We start from the raw sequence: 19,372 nt of genomic DNA on the forward strand, positions 1-19,372 counted from the left end.
TCATTCATTCACTCACCCATCAAATATTTATTGAATGCTCACTGTGTCCTATACATTTAAGTAAGAACATCCTAGAACACTGTACCTTTTTGCAAAGAATTCACATGGTTTGATTTATTGCAAACCCTACATGGGCCATTTAAAATTTAAAGACCTTCACTCTTTAAATTTTCTTAAACTCATTCATTACTCTTCATGTATACATACCTTTTCCCAAATCCTCAGAATTTGGAACTTATCCTGACTAGTAAATCAAAATGAGGAGCTGATTATAGCATTGACCTTCCTGGGAAAGAAATCTGTCATTTTCTGCTTGGGGCATACTTGGGAAAAGGCCAGCCTCTGCATTCAGACTCTTCACTATTTATAAGTAAGAAGACAATGTTGCAGACCAAGAGGTTGTTAAAAGGATGATAGGGACAAAATCTCAAAGGGAATTTGAGCGCAGTGTGTTAGAGATTGTGGGAGTGGAGAAGACATAGAGGGCTGGGAAGAAGTCTAGGTAGGAAGAGTAGAGGGAAACCATTTGAAAAGTTGGCTTTGGCCTTTAGGCTGAATTACTTTTGCTCTTTTACCTTATTTCTCGTAGCATCTCATGTCTTTTACAGCCCTCATTATGATGAGTTGGCAGATAGCCGGAAAGCAGAGAATTTTTCAAGAGAACAAGTTCTGGACTCCCCTACGGTCATTGTCCACTAAACGCCAAGTTTTTCCGCACTGTAGCTTAGCCATGGCACCAGGATTATTGTTCACGATGAAGACCCAGAATAATTAGGAAAAGAAGGTAGGGATGTGGGTTACATGTCTCAGGAAATTTTACATTAAAAAGAAAAGAGAAGGCAAAAGTATGGGGAACATTCCACTTTCTAAGCGGTTTACAAATTGGGAACTAGTGAGTATTCTTTTTGCTAGTTTCATCCTAGAAATCCCAGTGTAATAGGTATTGTACTGTATTTTCTGTGTATATCTTTCCCGGTTGAGAGTTTCATGTGTACAGTGTTCTAGTTTTCCTGTTTAAATAAATTTCTTCACTTTTACTTGAAACAGGACTCAATAGGATATTATGTGGTACTTTGTATGCCGTCCTCATTTAGTCCCATTAAAAAGTTCATTCCTTGTCTACTGTTCTTTATTCTCATTGATGTCTATTAAAGAAGCCTATCTAAGGTTTACTCATGATCTGCTTTGTACATTTATCAGTCGTTGCCTTTGGCCAACATTGAATTAACTTGGGTAATACTTTCCATATGATATTAAATTGCTTTGTATTAATGGAAGATAATCAGTGTCACTTCTGAAAATGAATATTTACAGAAGCTTATTTCTTGAGAAGTTATTCTAAAATCTCTTGAAGATGAAAGTGCTTTTTTTTCCCCGCAATTTTATTAGACACATCACCATCCCTCTGTGCCCCATGCGCTCCACCTACTCTCTTTCACAGTCTCTTTCACATGTCAGACACTGGAAATGGGGCGCAGCCTTCCCATTCTTCTTTTCTTAGGATAAAAACAGTTCTGCTGATGCTCATAAACACTTTAAGCCTTTCAACTTGTCTGGGACATCATGCCACTTGACATAGTTCATTACTGCTTGTGAGGAAGAAGCAAGTAACCACAAAGCAGAGAATTTTAAAAAGCCACAAGGGATTGGGACTGAACACTGGTTACAGAGACAAAAATGATCAAGTTTATGACTGGGGTGATAAAAGGCATGCTATAAATATAATAAGATGCTCGTAAACACATTTGTATAACAAAATATGACTTGATAATGTATTATAAGACTAAATTATATCATTAAAATTGTACTTTATTTTATTTATATACCTCATTTATATACCCACTTTCATCTGATAGTCTTTCTATCTGTTAAGTTTCATTAGAACTTGAGGATCAGGAAGTTTAAATATTTTTAAAGGATTTCTTTTTGTAATATTACTGCTGGGGGAACTAAAAGAGAGAAAAACAGTGAAGTCTGCTTTTATAGTTGCACATTTGAATGTTGGCAGAGTACACCCATGAAACCTTACTAGCACTTTAAAGGGATAATTGAATAACGTATAGCTGATGGCATTAAGGACAACCATAGAAACGTGGCACCAGGGGCTCACGCCTATAATCCTAACTCTTTGGGAGGTGTAAATGAGGATGATTAAAGTTCGAGGCCAGCCCCAGGAAATAGTTTTCGAGACCCCCCCATCTCCAAAGTAACTAGAGCAAAATGGACTGGAGATGTGGCTCAAGCAGTAGAGTGCTTGCTTTTCAAATTCAAAGTTCAAACTCCAGTCTCACCAAAAAAGAAAACAAAACAAAAAGCTACAGAAAAAATAACTTCCAACTCTCTCTCTCTTTATTAATTTTTAGATTTGTAGCCAAACCATGTGCCATAGCCCTCAACATCCAGGCCAATGGACCACAAATTGCTCAGCCAAATGCCATCCTGGAGAAGGTCTTCACTGCAATTACAAAGGTATGCATGTTTGTTCCAAGAGTACGGATTGTCCCCACCACTGTTCCTCAGCCTACAGACATTTCATCCGTTTTCTCCTGAGTTTTGAGAAACAACTTTTGTCCTACAAAAAAAGGTCTTTGGAGTGGAAGCAAGCACTGGGATTGGATCCAAATAGTAATGATGAGTAAAGGAAGGCATGGTTGTGACCTCTTACTTGACTCAAGTCGATTTTACAAGCTTTGTCTGTGGAAAACAGTCTTGATTAAATAGGAGTTAGACCAATGCATTGTCTCTTTTAGTCTCAGAGGATATGAAGCAATCCAGATAAAGGCTGGGTGGTCCTTCTTGGAGGTGACTAGGCAGAGTTGAAGAGTATAATTTATGTATGTGTGAATAACAGGACCTATAGGCTTACAGTGTTGTCCATGTGTTGTAGAGTTATGCTAAATAGACAAATGTGAACAACAAAAGAGCATATTTGAAAGAGAAAAGAGTTGCAATGTGAAGGAATGGAATACTCAGGTCAGCAGTTAGAAGTGAAGAGAAAGATTCCCAGAGGAGAATAAAAGAAAGGAGAGAGGTTCTCAATCTGGTGGAAGTTAAAGTCCAAACCAGTAGTGGGAAGAAGAGGGCAGAGGAGGAAGGGAGGAGGGTAGTCCAAATTGATGTCTCTTGAAGTCAGAAGGTCTCACTCAAAAGCCATAAGAAAGTAAAGCAAATCATACAGCTTATTCATCTTGTCTCACTCTCATAGCTCCCTCATCTACCTCATCTTACTCTTGCCTGGACAATAAAAAAGAAAAGAACAGGAGGGTAACTTCCATGAGAAGTACTGTGTGTTCATTTGTTAAATGGTTCATTTTTTTTTCCTCTTTCATTTTTCTGGAAGAATCACTCAGGCTTCTCAGCTGCAATTTGACAGTGTTAAGCAAATTCTGTTCCTTTTTGGGTATGTGTGATGTTAGCCAGTGGTACTGTTTGTCTCTTGTTTTATAGCTATTATTTTGAATATCCAGACACTTTTGCTTATTTTATGGTCTTCCTTTCTGCCAGAATTCTCTGAGTTTCTTCTCTATCCTTTAAAAAATGAAGTTTTCCTGGAAAAGTATAAGAAAGCAGCAGTTTAATTTTTTTTTTTAATCTTTGGAAAGAAGAAGAAAATGAGTGAAATTTTAGGAAAAGCTCTTTTAATAGTTTTGGGGGATGACTTTAGATTGCCACATTCTAACCTGAAGGGACAGATATCCTATGATACTTCAAGGAAGAAAATATCAAACCCAGGGCTTTGTGACTGCTAGGCATGTTCTCTACCACTAAGCTACATTTCAGGTGTTTATAATTTGTTCTGTATTGCCACGTGCCTCGGCATGGCGATACTTACAGGGCAAGCACAGGCCTACACAGGGTCCCTACGCTGTGACAGTGCACACTCCAGCAGCTAGGCACCCCTCTTCTACAGCCACTGACTGATACACTGTGCCCTGAACAGGGGGATGGATAAGTTCAGGCTGGCCTCTCCCCAGTCTAAGGTTCCACTGTTCCAACCATGGTGGACAGATGACCTCCAAGAGCACTGCAACTTTTGTGCCCAGTTTGCAGGTGGGCAAGAGGCTCTCCCCTGTTGAGTCACTTGCCAAACAACACTGTGGTAGCTGCCTTGTCCCAGCCTGAGAAACTCCCTGAGGTAGAACAAACCAAACCCCAGCACTCCCTTTGCTTACACTCAGGCTCTTGCTGGGGGCTGAAGGTAGCAGCTGTCAGTAAATTGTGCATAGAGAGGAGGCAGGTGGTTTCTGGGAGCCAAAGGACAGGGAAAAGAGTGAACCAGAGCCCACCTGGTGGATGTGGTAGGACTGTTCATGAACCAGGACTCCAAGCTCCTGGAACATGCTCTGTTGCTCCATTGGACTTCACCTGCAAGACACAAATACCATGATAAAACTATGTAGATGTTTATTGCGGCACTATTCACAATAGCCAAGTTATGGAAACAGCCAAGATGCCCCAGCACAGACGAATGGATTAAGAAAATGTGGTATCTATACACAATGGAATTCTATGCAGCCATGAAGAAGAACGAAATGTTATCATTCGCTGGTAAATGGATGGAACTGGAGAACATCATTCTGAGTGAGGTTAGCCTGGCCCAAAAGACCAAAAATCGTATGTTCTCCCTCATATGTGGACATTAGATCAAGGGCAAACACAACAAGTGGATTGGACTATGAGCACATGATAAACGCGAGAGCACACAAGGGAGGGGTGAGGATAGGTAAGACACCTAAAAAACTAGCTAGCATTTGTTGCCCTTAATGCAGAGAAACTAAAGCAGATACCTTAAAAGCAACTGAGGCCAATAGGAAAAGGGGAACAGGTACTAGAGAAAAGGTTAGATCAAAAAGAATTAACCTAGAAGGTAACACCCACGCACAGGAAATCAATGTGAGTCAATGCCCTGTATAGCTATCCTTATCTCAACCAGCAAAACCCCTTGTTCCTTCCTATTAATGCTTATACTGTCTCTACAACAAAATTAGAGATAAGGGGAAAATAGTTTCTGCTGGGTATTGGGGGGGGGGAGCGGGAGGGGGTGGAGTGGGTGGTAAGGGAGGGGGTGGGGGCAGGGGGGAGAAATGAACCAAGCCTTGTATGCACATATGAATAATAAAAGAAAAAAATAAATAAAAAAAAAAAAATAAAACTATGTAGAATTTCAAGATGGCAGCCACAGACCTTTAAACCACAAGTTGGGTGCTGTTGAAAGTGGGGCCCTGCCCTGTGTGACTACACTGGTCACCTTCCCTCATCTATGAAGCTCGTATATTTTCTGACAGTTTCATCTTTTAAGGTAACATCTGCCTGCCTGTCTGTCTCTCCTTTCCCAAATCTCATGTTTTGTAAACCTTTCAGAGAATCTAGCCTTTGTTACAAAAGACCTAGAGACTTTGGTGTTTGAGTGAGTGAAACTTGATTTTGTATATTGAAATAGTGTCCCTCCTGCTTCCTAGTGCTGGACTTTGAGAAGTTTCTTAGCCTTCCCAGGGTGAGGATATCTCATTTATAAAAATATGAATAACTTCCTCACAGACTTTCATGAGGGTTAAATCAAATAATGTGTGGAAACCATTCAGTAGATGACATAGCATCTATTTGGGCCAGTGATTACACACTTTAATTTGCATTAGGGTCATCTGAGGAGTTAAATGCAGGTTGCTGCATTGTATTTCTAGAGAATATGATTCTGTAGTTTGGGGATGAAACCAAAGGATCCACAACTGTGGTTTTCCAGACCCAGTCAAATAAACAGAGTGGTTGTTGCTCTTTAGCAAATATTTCTGAGTGCCTGTCTTTTAACTGACTATATTCAGATTTATCTGGATATATATGTATGTATATATGTGTATAAAATTTAACTTTTTGGGATTCTCTTGCCTTGTTATTCATACATATTTATGAAACTACCTCACTTTTCTAATCAAATCAGTTCTAAAGCTGTTAGGGTAAGAATATATGGCAGCTATAAAGCCAGGTTTCCTGGTCCAGGGAAATCATATCAGGATTCATGTTTGGTACATTCGACTATATTTAAAAATTGTAGGCAGGTTCTCTATAATTTTTTTTCTCTCTTATTCTGCTGTTTCTCGTGGAGATGATTAAAGCATTACTTTTAGCTAACCAAAATATTGCTGGGAAGGTTTGTGAATTTTAAATTTATTTAAACTGTAGAACTAAGAGAGAAAAAAATGTGCGGGCTAGTGACAGAACAAAATATTAACATTCTGTGTTCTCACAATGTAGAAACTATGCAACTAGCTTTAATTGAGGGGAAGGGGAAAGAAAGTGGGAAGTAAAGTTTTCTGATTGCATAATCTCTAATAGGTGGGAGTCAGTTTATCAGTTAAAGCTGGCAGATCAAATAGAAGTAGAGCATATTTAACAGAACAAGAGTAAATGCTAAGGACGATAATACTATTGACAAGAGCTGGGTGGTAGAGGTGATGGAAGGGAGGAAGAGGAAATAATACTAATCTTAAATATTCCTCATATGGGATTGATCTAGCAAGTAGGTAAGAGAAAGAAAAAGCCATAAAAAGTGGAAAAGAAGAGGCAAAACTGTTGGTGTTTACAGATATATTCACTCATCAAAAAAGTATTTATTGAATTCTGCTATAATCTAGGTACTGGTGAAAAAAGATACTAAGTGTTTCCTTTGTTTATGGAGCTTATATTCCAGTAGTATGCTGTTATATGATTGCATTCCTGGAAAAGGAAAGGAATTGAGTGAAAACATATCACAAATGGCATGAAATTTTGGTACAAAATTAGTAACCAAAAACCAATAGCTTTCATATATATGTGAATATATGTGCATATGAGAATATATGTATATATGCAGATAATATGTGGCAAAAAGATTATAAGAAAATGTCTTATTTTTAATAGAGACCAAAAAGTATATTTCTAGGAATAAACATAGCATCCTTGTTGAAGAATTATATGAGGAAAAAATTTAAACCCTCTTTAAGGACATGATAGATAAATTGAGTAAAAATATTAATTTACCCTACATTAATTTAAGAAATTGGTGTAATCTTATTAAAAATACCAAAATTTTTCCTTGTTTGAAAAATTTAAAATTTTAAAAATAGACAAGCCAATTCTAAAGTTCAGATAGAAAAATAAAGATCCCAAGAAAACTGCATATTGCTGGCTTTTGAATGAATAATGGGTTAATGGAAGAGTGGATTGGTTTTTTGACAGGGAAACGATGAGTGAATCAAAACCCTAAATGTATTAGGGGGAAAGCTGGAAAAAGTTTTGAACACTTAGAGTAAAGAGGCTTTTCTAATCATGATTCCAGATTTAGAAACTATTACAGAAATGAATGATGAATCAAATACATATTTTTAGCAAACATCTATGTATAAAAAACAAGAAAAACACTAAACAAATTTTAAAACAAATGACATACTGGTAAAAAGTATACAACTTACATACAAACAAGGGTTTAGTGACCCTAATAAGTGATGTAATCCTACAAATCATTAAAGAAAATACCAAGAGATCAAGAACAAAAACAGGCAGTAGACATGTGTGTACTCTTCACAAAAAAAGAGAAATACAGGTAATTTTTGGTATACTGGGCCTTATGCATGCTAGGCAAATGCTCTGTCACTTGAGCTATGTCCCTAGTCCTTTTTTGTTTTTATTTGTTTTTGAGAAAGAGTCTCGGTACTTTTGCCCAGACTGGCCTTGAACTTGGAATCCTCCTGCCTCTGCGTTCTGAGTAGCTAGGATTATAGGCACATGCTACCACACACGGCTCAAATAATTTTATGATATTGAAATAAATTACAAAAGCAGAAACTCTGTTGATCTACAGCTTTCATTTCCAGAAACTATCCTACAGAATGTCTCATGTTGTGCTTATTGATTGCAGCATTGTTAGAAGTGTGGATGCTGCCTGATGTCCATTAACAGCAGAATCCCTCCGGCTCTCTAAAAGAATGAAGGTGTTTTGTGTATGCTGGTATGGAAATATTCCAAGGCACATTGTAAAGGGAAAAACCCAAAGTCTGTAGCAAAATCCTTTATATACAACCATTTGTGTAATAAGGCGGGGACAAAAGAATGAATATTTGACTTTGCTTGTGTTTATGTAAAATAACACTAGAAAGAAACTGATTGATTGCCTGTGGTTACTTGTTAAGGAGGGTAGAGGAGAGACTGAGAAGACAGGAACAAAGTTGGAAGGTGAAACTTTGACGATTTTTCATTTGTGCACCATGAAATGTTTTCTTTTGTTAGTAAATTTAGGAAATAAATTGGAATTAAAAACAAATTTCCCTAGGAAAATTGCATAGCTAACATATTTTGCAGGCAGTGTGTTTTCTCCCTCCCTTATTATTCATTGGGAGATATGAAAGGAGAATAAATGACATCATCAGTACTTAAAAAGAACTCAGGCACGTGAAATAGAAAGCTGCCAGGTAACATTTATAGGTACGAGGTCAGCACATTCTGTACCCTAACACCATTTGCTGTGGTTTCTTAGTGTCTGACTGTCTTGATCAGTAAAGGCTGCCATGTCGGAATACCTTAAGACTGGGGGCTTAAACAATAAATGCTCATTTCTCACAGTTCTGGAGGCTGGAAATCTGAGATCTGGGTCCAGTTTCTGGTGAAAGCCCCTTCCCCACAATGGAGAGGGATATGGAGAGGGAGAAGAAGAGGAAAGGAAGAAAGAAAGAGAACAGAAGGAGGAGGAGAAGGGAGGGAGGGACAACAGTCTCTCTGGTGTGTCTTTTTATAAGGGCACTATATCATCACAAGAATTCCACTCTTGTGACCTGACCACCTCCTAAGAGCCCCATCTGCTTATATGATCACACTAGGGATTGGAGTTCAACATACAAATTGTCTGGGGACCTTGACCCCTTGAGTTGCTGAGATGCTTTTAGAAAGGAGCCAGATGTGCATCCCATCCTTGTAAGTGGAGCCTGGTCAGTCTGCCTTCTCTTACTCCCCTGTCGATTATTTTTCATGATCATTAATATTAAAGCAAAGAGAATAAAAGAACTCACTTGGCTAGATTTATTGTGCAGCAGGTAACCCTCACGTGATAGCTGGCAGGATCATCTTGAACATTTTGAAGAAAGAGAAGAGACAGAAGAGAAAATTAATATTTACCCAGTTTTTGCACATTATTTCTTACTACAATTCCATTCAGGTTGGTAAACAACTCTTATTTTTGTAGATGTGGAGGCTGAGGCTCAGGTCAGCAGAGTGAGGAACTGAACCTGTGCTTGCTGACTCAGGGCCATCTCTGTCTGCTTTACCAAGTTTGCTTTTACAAGTAGTGCATAGTGTTAGTAAAAGACTGGACACAGGACACAGTCAGAAGAGGTCAAATGTGATCGAAATATATCACATACATGTATATGATTGAAATATATCATATACATGTATGAAAACATCATAAAATTCACCAAAAATGTATAAGAAGAAAAAGAGGAATGACCAAGAAAAGGAGTGGAAGAGGGATGTGTGAAGAATGGGGAAGGAGGGAATACGAGAAAATGTGGCACCTTCAGCTTAAGTAGAGCATTTTGGGATTTTTCCATGCTTTCTGTCTCTCTTACATTTTCCAGATATGTAATAGGTAGGTATAACTTTTTTTCCTGAGAAAATGTAATGCTTGATTAAGCCTCTTTGGCAAATTCTCCTTTCCCGCACTCCCTTCTGATGGATCTGACTTAACCAATTGTCTGACTGCTCCATCAAGTCTTGGTTGCCTTTTAGGAAGTGTATTGCCGATGAGAAGAACTGCAAGTATTAGGGCAAGATTCATATTTTTCCATCTTGTTTCCTGATGACTAACTTAGTGGTTATTTATATTCATGCTGCTAATGAAAGTTCAGTGGTAAATACTGAAATCTTGGTAGCAGGTAATAAACATATGTTAAAAAACCTCAGACAAAAGGACAGATCTGTTTATGGTGAAAATGAAAATGGATTGAAAGTGCTTTTCTTGGTGCCTTATTTCACAGCATCCTGATGAGAAAAGATTGGAAGGCCTTTCCAAGCAACTGGACTGGGATGTGAGAAGCATTCAACGCTGGTTTCGACAAAGGCGCAACCAGGAGAAGCCCAGTACCCTGACGAGATTCTGTGAGAGCATGTAAGTTGCTTTATTTTTTTTCCTTTTTGAAGGAAAAACCTGCCTCAGTCCTCATGCATCCCTGAGGGGAAAAATAACAGATTTACACTGGCCATCTGGTGGGGAAACAGTTCAGAAAAAACTGGGGAACAATAGTTTGTAAGGATTTGTGATTTCCATTTTGGAAATAGTAAATGAAGTTCACTTCCTAATGGAGTTCCTGTGAAGTAAGTAGATTACAAGAGCTGCTGACCATAGTATTTTCGACCAGCTGCTCTTGAAGTATTGCGTTACAACTCAGTACTTTTTTAGATCCCAGTAGTTTGAATTTTAATAGAATTTTGTCAAGACATTTTTTTCCCCACTGATAAAAACTGAGATATTCGGATATATTATCAGAAGGTCATAACAATGTCATACATTCTTGGAGACTGAAGAAATCTTAAATTGATGTTCTGTTCCTAGGTGGATTTAATGAAGCATTACTTGAAGGCAGAGATTAGAATGAAAGTCTCTTCCATTTCCAAAATGTGAACTTCATGGGTTGTTGTAAATTGTATGTCAGTAAAGCAGTTAAAAACAGTGAAAGCTCCACAAAGAGTTCTTCTAGCATGATGCTATCTTGAGATAGTGATGCTCAATACACTAAGGAAAATCAGAGGATGGGATATCAAAGCCTCGAGTACATCCCCAGTGAAGAGTAAATTCTGCCTCCAGAACCAGTGTTCCTTTGTCCAACAATTCTTTGTTTAGTGAGCTTTTCCCTGACACCTGGTTATATAAAAAATAACACTGTCAGATAGCTCCTGTAGTTGTGGGCCTTTTCTGTTGGGGGTTAGAGTTACATTTTTAGGTTTGGCTTCCAATTAGGCCAGAAAAGTATTTTTATCAATTACAATCTAAGACTGAGAGGGAAACTTAACATTACAGAGGAATGAATGAGAGGCAGAATAATATAAATCCCAGAGCTGGGTAAATATGGAGAGAATAAATAGGATCTTTAGGAGGTCAGAATATTTATAGGAAAATAGCCAAGTAGATGTGACCTGCAAAACTCTTCCTATAATTAAATTTAGTGGCAGTTTATAGAGAGATTGATACATCTGGGCTCCTGCTCAAAAGCTAGAATTGCTGCCTGACTTGGTCTTGCCACATCTACAAAGGGCCCGGGCTCCATCATCAAGCCATGGGTTTGCGTAGGGGTGAATCAGAGCCTCACCATGTACCCACATTGTTTTTTCAAATACAAATGGACATAGGCATCAGTAATTGGGGATCTTGCTAAAATTCAGATTTTTGATTCACTTGGTCTTATGGCAGTTGAGATTCTGCATTTGTAACAAGTTCACAGATGATACTGATACTGCTGACTTAGAAGCACATTTTGAATAGCAAGGTCCAATGGTAGACTCGTGTCTATGACTTTTCCCTGAATCCAGCTGGTCTTTATCTGTGTCTCGCAATAAATAAGACAGTCACATTACATTTGGTAAAAATATTTCTTAATGCTTGCTAGAGGCATGACAACATGAAGGCACAGTAGGGGGGCAGTACGTAAAGTATACATTTGATGATCTCTTCCCCCAAGAAGCTTATTATACCAGTGTCAACACAGTACGACCTGATATCTGAGTATGTATGGGTGAGTGATAGATATTAAAAATAACTAGACGTGTTTGTTAAACAATTGGTACAAACAGTAGCAAAGGATTCAAAGAAGAGTTCAGCTGTGGCATGGAGGCATGTATTGTTGCCGAATCCATACCAGTGGCCTTTGTTGCTGTGCTGTATGACATAGTGTTGATGAGTTCTTGTTTGATTCTCTCTTCTTGTCTTCCGATCTTCCGATCGGCAATAGATGCTTCTGTTTTCCCCAGAACTTTTGTTTGCATCTGCATTTCTCCTGTGGTCTTTAATGCGCTATTGCTCCATGGTCTCTAGCTTCTTTTCTTATTCCGTCTTCCCTTCTTTGCATAGAAATTATTTCTCTCTGTTTGGTAACAGGCTGGCAACTCAAACTAATCAGCCATTGAGTTCCACTAATTCTTTGTACTCCATTGCTGTAGCTCAGCTCCTGACTGCTCTCACAGGTCTCCTTTTTGTCTCTGCTACTCACAAGAATTTTGTTTGCCAAAGAAACTCTCAAAACATTGTTCTAAAATAATACTATTCCCATATTCTACTGCATTAAAGCCTCGATGACTTTTCTATAATTCTAGGATCAGTATTAGGCTTCTTAGCCTAATAACTGGAATTTGGCCTTTACCTGCTTAAGGTCAGTTGCTCAAATGACTTCTTCCTTCCTGAGGGCTGTTTCACTCCTGCCCTGCTTTGTGTCATGTTTCTGACCTGGAACATCTGCTTCCTCTTCTCACCCATTTGTCCCCTACCCATTCCTCAAATCCCAGGTCCTCTCTGAAGTGTGACCTGACTGTTTGATCTGGAATGAGCACAACTTCTCCCAAATCGTCAGAGCGCAAGATGAGAATACAAATAATATTGATCACGTGCTGCCTATGTGATTTCTTAACTGCTCTTACCCTGTCCATCTGCTTCCACCCCAGTTATAGAAGTGTTCATTAAAGAGCACAAGGGCCACACCTTGTTCTTGCATTCTTCTCAACCTTTGCCATAACATACAGGCTCTACTGAATAAATATTTTTGTTAAATGACTGTAGGTTAAAATAGCATTCTTCTGGAAGGAGTTCCTGATCTTAGTTGTTACTTGGCTGCACAACCAAAGAAGACTTACTCTACAATGATTAACATCAAATTTTTCTAGGCAAATTACCTGACATTGGAAAGTGCTATGGCAATTTTAAAGACAGAAATTCAAAGGAAAGAGAGAGCGTGGTTGTTATGGTGCCCATTTGAACTCCAACTACTTGGGACACTGCAGTGAGTCCATGAGTTCAAGACGAGTCTGGACAACATAGTGAGATCCCATCTTGAAAACAAATAAACAGGAAATTCAAAAGAAAGAACGGAATGACAAAAGAGAATATGTAGAAAATACCATGAGGGATAAAGTAGATTTATAGTGATGTGTGTATGCACATGTGCACACGTATGTGTCATAGTTATTTGCCTATAAAAATGATGCAGAATAATTGTTCTTAGCCAAGGAAACATTTCCTAATCACTAGTGAGCTTGCAGGCCCCACCGCAGGGGTGTCTGGTTCAATAAGGTGATGCAGATGGCTGTCTGGACATGTTTAGTTACTTTGGAAGAAATGTCCTAAGTGCATAAAAATGATGCACTTTTTAAAGTGCTTTTAAAAATGATGGCTGTTATCCATAAATATTCAGATGAAATTAGAAAGCAGGACAATGCAAATTTGGGGACTGTAGATATAATACCAAAATGTTAGGAATCTACAGTGTTTTTTTTCTATTATGTAAGTTTTTATTTTAGAAAATACAGAATTCCTTCAGGGGAATTGTGTTTCATCTTTCATCAGTGTGAAATAGCACCAGTAGTACGTATGCCAAACAGTGCTTGCAAGCATCTGCTCACATGTCCAGGTTTTGGCACCCATTTAGTACAGATGGATGGAGTAGAAGTTGTTCAGTGAGTAACATGCTAAAACCTTGACTTGATTTCTTTTCCCCCCTACTTCATGTCAGTCATTCACATCTGTGTCACTTTTCATGACTACTTCTTCAAGAAGAATTTAAATCCTTATTAGTGACTGAATTAGAGATTTCTGAGAGAGTGTGAAGAATTTATAAAAAGGAGATGTCATGTGAGACATTTAGGAGAAACTGGCTCAGAATGGAAGCTGGTAGTGGTTGGAGTGGTGCTGAAGTTATGCTGTCTTCTCTGACTGTTGCATCAGAGTTGTATGTTTCACAATTCAGGGCAATTCAAAATCAGCAATACCACAATAAAGAAGATCTGCAGGGGTGAAACAGAAAGAGGCAGAGAAAAATGTCAGAATAAATGGCGCCCTTGACATTTGTGTCCCACCTATGCTGACAGCTTTTGAATATCATGCAGCACATTTAATAGCACGTGTCTGGGGTAAATACTGTATATGATTTTCATTAAATAATTTCTAATTGACTAGAAGGATAAACTTCCCATATCATGTCCTTACAATGTAGGGTAAGGAACTTTTACATGTCACAGGTTAGTACTAACTTATCTGAACAGAAGTTTCTCTGTATGGTTGAAGTTGTAGAGCTTTATGTTGTATAAAATGAGGGTCCAAAATTGCCTTTTCTTTAAGAATTCAATTTCAGAGTCACTGTGGATTAAACTTCCCCAAATGTTGCTGTTTTTGGAAACCTCTCTACAATTGCAGGATTTTTTGAAGTTGTGGCCTTATTTCTGCAAAGCAACCTTGGGGTTTTCTTAATATGTGATTCCACTGGATTTAGGATAATTCACCAGTGATAAATGAGTGGCCTAACCAGTTGCTCTCAGGCCACCGATTTGGTCACTATGAATTAGGTATCTGTTTTTACTTGGATACATCCATGGTGCTGTCTTGTGACCTTAGTAAGGAAGAGGAGCCTAATAATTAGAGTGGGAGGACGGGAGTAGGATTGTATAGGAAATGAGTTGTTGAGTCTCTCAAATTCCTGTATTTCAGAGCATTCTTTGGTCTGAGGCAATTATATGGTGAGTATCTTCACCAAGTTTTCATCATCACCCACCTGTCTGCAAACAGTGCTCAACTGAATATCTATGAACTATTTCTCTATCTTCCATTCTGTAAGGATGGGTAAAGTTTTGCCAGAGAGAAAACTTGAAGCAGACCATGAGATGAGTATCTTTGACAAAATTTACTAACAAAGTTCACTTAAAGACTGGTGTAGTTTTTGAAATGGGGAGCAGGAAAATATACTAGCCTCTAGAGCAATAGCCTCTTCCTGTTTTTCAGTATTGGAATATGTGATCAGCAAAGTTTAGATGCTGAATCTAAAACTGGAGAACAAAACAACTAATTATAAAAATGAGAGGAGGACTGTCTCTTAGTTCTTGAAAAGTATAGGGTTGAGCTGTGGTGCTGCTGTGGTTGTGATGAGAGGGGTGTTGCCATTAATACAGAATAGTTCCTGGATTCCTGAACACCTGCTTTCATCCAAAGCACTTAGATTAAGGCTTAATTACTGTTCAGTGAATATCTTGGTCATTGAGATTATAATTTTAATCAGGTCAGTTTTAACTTTTGCACAGAGGGCAGCAAACTTCCCTGCATATATCTGGACAGTAAACATTTTAGACCATAATGGACTTTGTTCAATTACAGCTCTGCTGTTGCAGTTCAAAAGTAGCTGGCGAAAATGCAAATGTGTGTAGCTGCGTTCCAAGAAAACTCTTATTTATAGATACTAAAATTTGAATATATCATTTTCATGTCATGAAGTACATATTCTTTTAAAATTTTTCAATGATTAAAAGATACAAAAACTCTTCTTAACTAGTGGATCATACAGAAACAGAGAGCTGGCTGAATTTAGACAATTTAGACTGTGAGCCAGACTTTGTCATACCCTGCCTTAGGGCTACAATACTATTGGTGGTTCCTGCAGAGTTCTAAGAAAATGTGGTCTCCTGCGAGGCACAGTAATCCGTTTAGAGTTTTTCTGTATAGTAGAGCCATTAGAAGAGATCTGGAATTGGATTCCAGTCTAGAATGTCTGGTCATGGTGCAGTTTCATTTATCCCAACCCAGTGCCCTTTGAAGCTGTCAGTAGCCTAAAGGCCACATCACTTTGATGACAGAAGTTCTGAAGATTGATGAGCTGGACAATGGATGTCTACTCTTTTGCCTTGAATGCGCTTTTTGAGGCCTTGCTCCCTCTTTCTATTCCAGTCCTACCATCTGTGACAAGTGAACTCAGGTTTTCCATTTTGATCAAGCCTCTAACATTCCTTAATGCCATATGGCTAGGCCTTTCGTTCAAGTGTACTGGCTAATTAAGGAAAACAGATTTTTGCTAAAAATATCAGACAGGCCATACCTTGGTCATAGCTACATATTCGTTACTTCTGTGCCCTGCTTACATCTATTGGTCAGTTTTTCTTTAGATCTTAAATTTCTAAAGGTTTTTTGATGGTAATTTTCTAGTAAGTTTGTCCAACATGAAGTTGGATGGTAATAAAGAATTTCTTAAGGCCTAATGTTCTTCATTAATGCTTGGTCTCCCTTTTTTGAGCCTATATTTCATTTATCTTTTTTGTTTAATCTTTTTCTCCTTTATTATTGTAATTGGTGTGGGTACATTGTGGCATTTACACAGGTTCTTATAATGTATCAAATGTATCATACATGAATTCACCTCCTCAACCATTCTCCTTCATCCTCCCTTCCCCCATTTCCTGAAGTAGTTTCAGCAAGTATCCTTTTTGCATTTACATACACATGCACTCATTTTTTGCACTGTATTCACTCTCCTACTCCCTTTCCCCAACACCTCCCCCTTGCCACTGGTGCCAGCCCTCCCCATGGGCAGGACTTGTTCCGCCATCCTGTTCTCTGATTTTGTAGAAGAAAAAAGAGAAAAGATAAAATGAAAAACATGACATTTTAGCTTGTTTGAGATAAAAGTAGCTACAAGGGAGTTTCCTTGTGCTATTTCTATGCATGTATGTATTACAACCCCAATTGGTTTATCTCCTCCAATTTTCTTCATTCTACCTGTTTAATCTGTTTCAAGAGTTTCTTACTTAGAACAGATTTTCATGCAAATCATTATAACTGTTTTTGATTATAAAGGAAATATAAAAGTATAGCTAATATTTATTAAGAATTTGGAGGAAATTACTCCAAAGCCTACTCCCAGAAATAAATCTTTAACATTTACCACTCATACATTATCATATTTCATACATACCCCTACACAAATACGAGTGCATATATAAACCTGTCCTTATTACCTGCACTTCTTGAGTTATTATTTTGTTGTTGGTGGTAGTGGGGTTTGAACTCAGGGCTGCATGCTTGCTGGGCAGGTGCTCTACCACTTTAGCCAGTCTGCCAGCCCTGTTTTGTGTTGGATATTTTCAAGATAGGGTCTCGCAAACTATGTGCCCTGGCTGGCTTCGAACTGTTTACCTTTGCCTCCCAAGTAGCTAGGATTATAGGTGTGAGCCATTGGTACCCAGCACTGAGGTTTTTGGTTTTTTTGTTTTTAATGGAATCTGCTTCATCAGTACATCTGAAAAAAGCTATAGAAACATTAAGTTCCATGCTTCATTTTCAGTGTGTATAAGTCATTTGCCTCTGAGTGACAGTACATTCAGTTATGTTGTAATATCCTTTCCTAAAAATGCCACATTTTGCGAAATTGCCTAACGAAACAAAAACTGTAGGGCTTTTGAGAAAAATGAGTTAAGGCATACTATTTAAAAACTTTATCAGTAACACAATGAAAAAAATACCAAGCTAATAAAAATAGTAGCCCAGTTTTACACTTGTTAGTTGGTTAAGAAATATATAGATACTGTTACAAATATGGCACTTTTCTTTGAAAAAGGCCTGAAGTTTGCATATAGAAGTTGATGTTGGTGTGTTTGTCTCTTTGAACTACCCTAACAAAATACAACATACTGGGTAGATTAAGCAACAGAAATTTGCTTTCTTCATAATTCTGAAAGTTGGAAGTCTGAGATGAAGGTATCATTGGGTTTTATTTCTCCTGAGGCCTCTTTCCTCTTCTTGTAAGGACACCTGTCATTTAGATTAGGGTCCTACCTTTATGACCACATGTAACCTTAATTGTCTCTGTAAATGCCCTGACTCTAAATGCACTGATGTTGGGAGGTACAGCTTCAACTTAGGAATTTTGAGGGTACCCAATTCAGCCCATAACAGTGTTGGAAGGGTTGCAGCTTCCGAGTTACTGTGACGTGGAGAAAGGAGGATGATCGGAAATCAGAGGGAAAGTTGTAATAGTAGGTGGGCATGGCTCATAATGAAGCTGGGGGAGGTGTGTATCCTTAAGTCATTCAGATCAGCCCAGTGCAACTTTCTGCATTCGACCAGTGTGAAATTCATGTTATCTCAAAATGAAAGACATTCACATTTTTCACAACAAGCCTGATAATGGGGTTGACAACTTAATGTAGTGGTGAAGGAGTGAGCTGGGGAGCCAGGCAGTCTGTGTTGGAGTCTTCTCTTAAATTAAGCATTGTGGGGGTATTTGAGACAGTTGCTTGGCCACCCTGAGCCTCAGTTTATTTATAAAGTGGGTGTGTTAATACTGACTACTTCTAGGGGTGTCATGGATGTTAAATGAGTTTATGTGCATAAACAGGTGTTTTACACCTAGTCAGGGGGTAGTGAGTGTTAACTACCTTCAGCATCACCCCTTGTCAAATTGGCATAAGGTGAGCAGCAGCAAATAGCTGTTAGTGTGTCACAGTCTGGTGCTGGCAGATCCACAGCCACCTCACCTAGAAGAGGAGGTTCTTGTGTTTGTCATTTGGGGAGGAGCGATCCAAGGAGATCCATGGGAAGCAGCTTTTCAATTTAGAAAATGAAGATCATTTACTTATGGAACCCCAAGGAGGCAGAATCTACGTGAATTTGTGTGTTGACAGGACGATTGACTCGGGCGTTACACATGTATGAGAAAAAGATACAAAAAGCAATGCGAGTTCAGAGCTTCGTGCCACTGGCTGCTGCTGTGCAGCAACTTGACAGAAGTGGATGAGGAAAGGTGTTGTGCTTCAGCAGGGAGCAGTGCCTGCTGTGTTGGCAGAAGCCTGGACTTTTGAAGCACCCTATGAGAAATGTCAGAACACACAGTGAATGTCTTTGAAACACAGAGGCTTAGAATCTGCCCAGGTGATTCTGAGAGGACACAGCTTGCCTCCACCAGGATGGTGGGAAGAACAAAGAAGGTACCCATGGGAATGGCCTCAGTGAAGCCTCCTTTCCTAGGGCCAGCATAGTCTGATCTGCTCTAGAAGGTCAGCATGGCTCCTGGGAACAGGCGTTTGTTCTTAAATGTAATAGGTACTGGTACCAGGGGTTCAAAAGGCAATGGACAAGTTTGAGGGTGGGAATCAAATATACCTGGTTCATGTTGAGGCCCAGGTTATGTTACTTTTAGTGAGTAAATTCACTTTGCCAGAGGCCTCTTATGTAAAAGAGAAACAGTAACCCCAATTTGAAGAATCATTCCGAGAATTGAATGAGAGGGTGTGTGTCTGATGTACACTTTCAATTCCTGTCTCCATTTCTTTTTTTTGGGGGGGGGGATTGGGATGATTTATTTATTTATTTATTTTTCTTTTATTATTC

At 38.7% G+C, this 19,372-nt stretch overlaps 1 protein-coding gene across 5 annotated transcripts in view; it reads left to right on the plus strand.

Moving 5' to 3' along the window:
• The window catches only part of Cers6 (ceramide synthase 6), a 276,713-nt gene that overhangs the window by 78,059 nt on the left and 179,282 nt on the right, over positions 1-19,372 (plus strand). For all 5 annotated transcript variants that reach the window (XM_074071036.1, XM_074071033.1, XM_074071034.1 and 2 more), the window contains exons 2-3: positions 2,364-2,469; positions 10,002-10,132. In XM_074071036.1, coding sequence (XP_073927137.1) covers positions 2,364-2,469; positions 10,002-10,132 — 237 coding nt within the window. The remainder of the gene's footprint in view (positions 1-2,363; positions 2,470-10,001; positions 10,133-19,372) is intronic.

Source organism: Castor canadensis, chromosome 4, assembly GCF_047511655.1.
Source record: "Castor canadensis chromosome 4, mCasCan1.hap1v2, whole genome shotgun sequence".
NCBI lineage: Eukaryota > Metazoa > Chordata > Mammalia > Rodentia > Castoridae > Castor > Castor canadensis.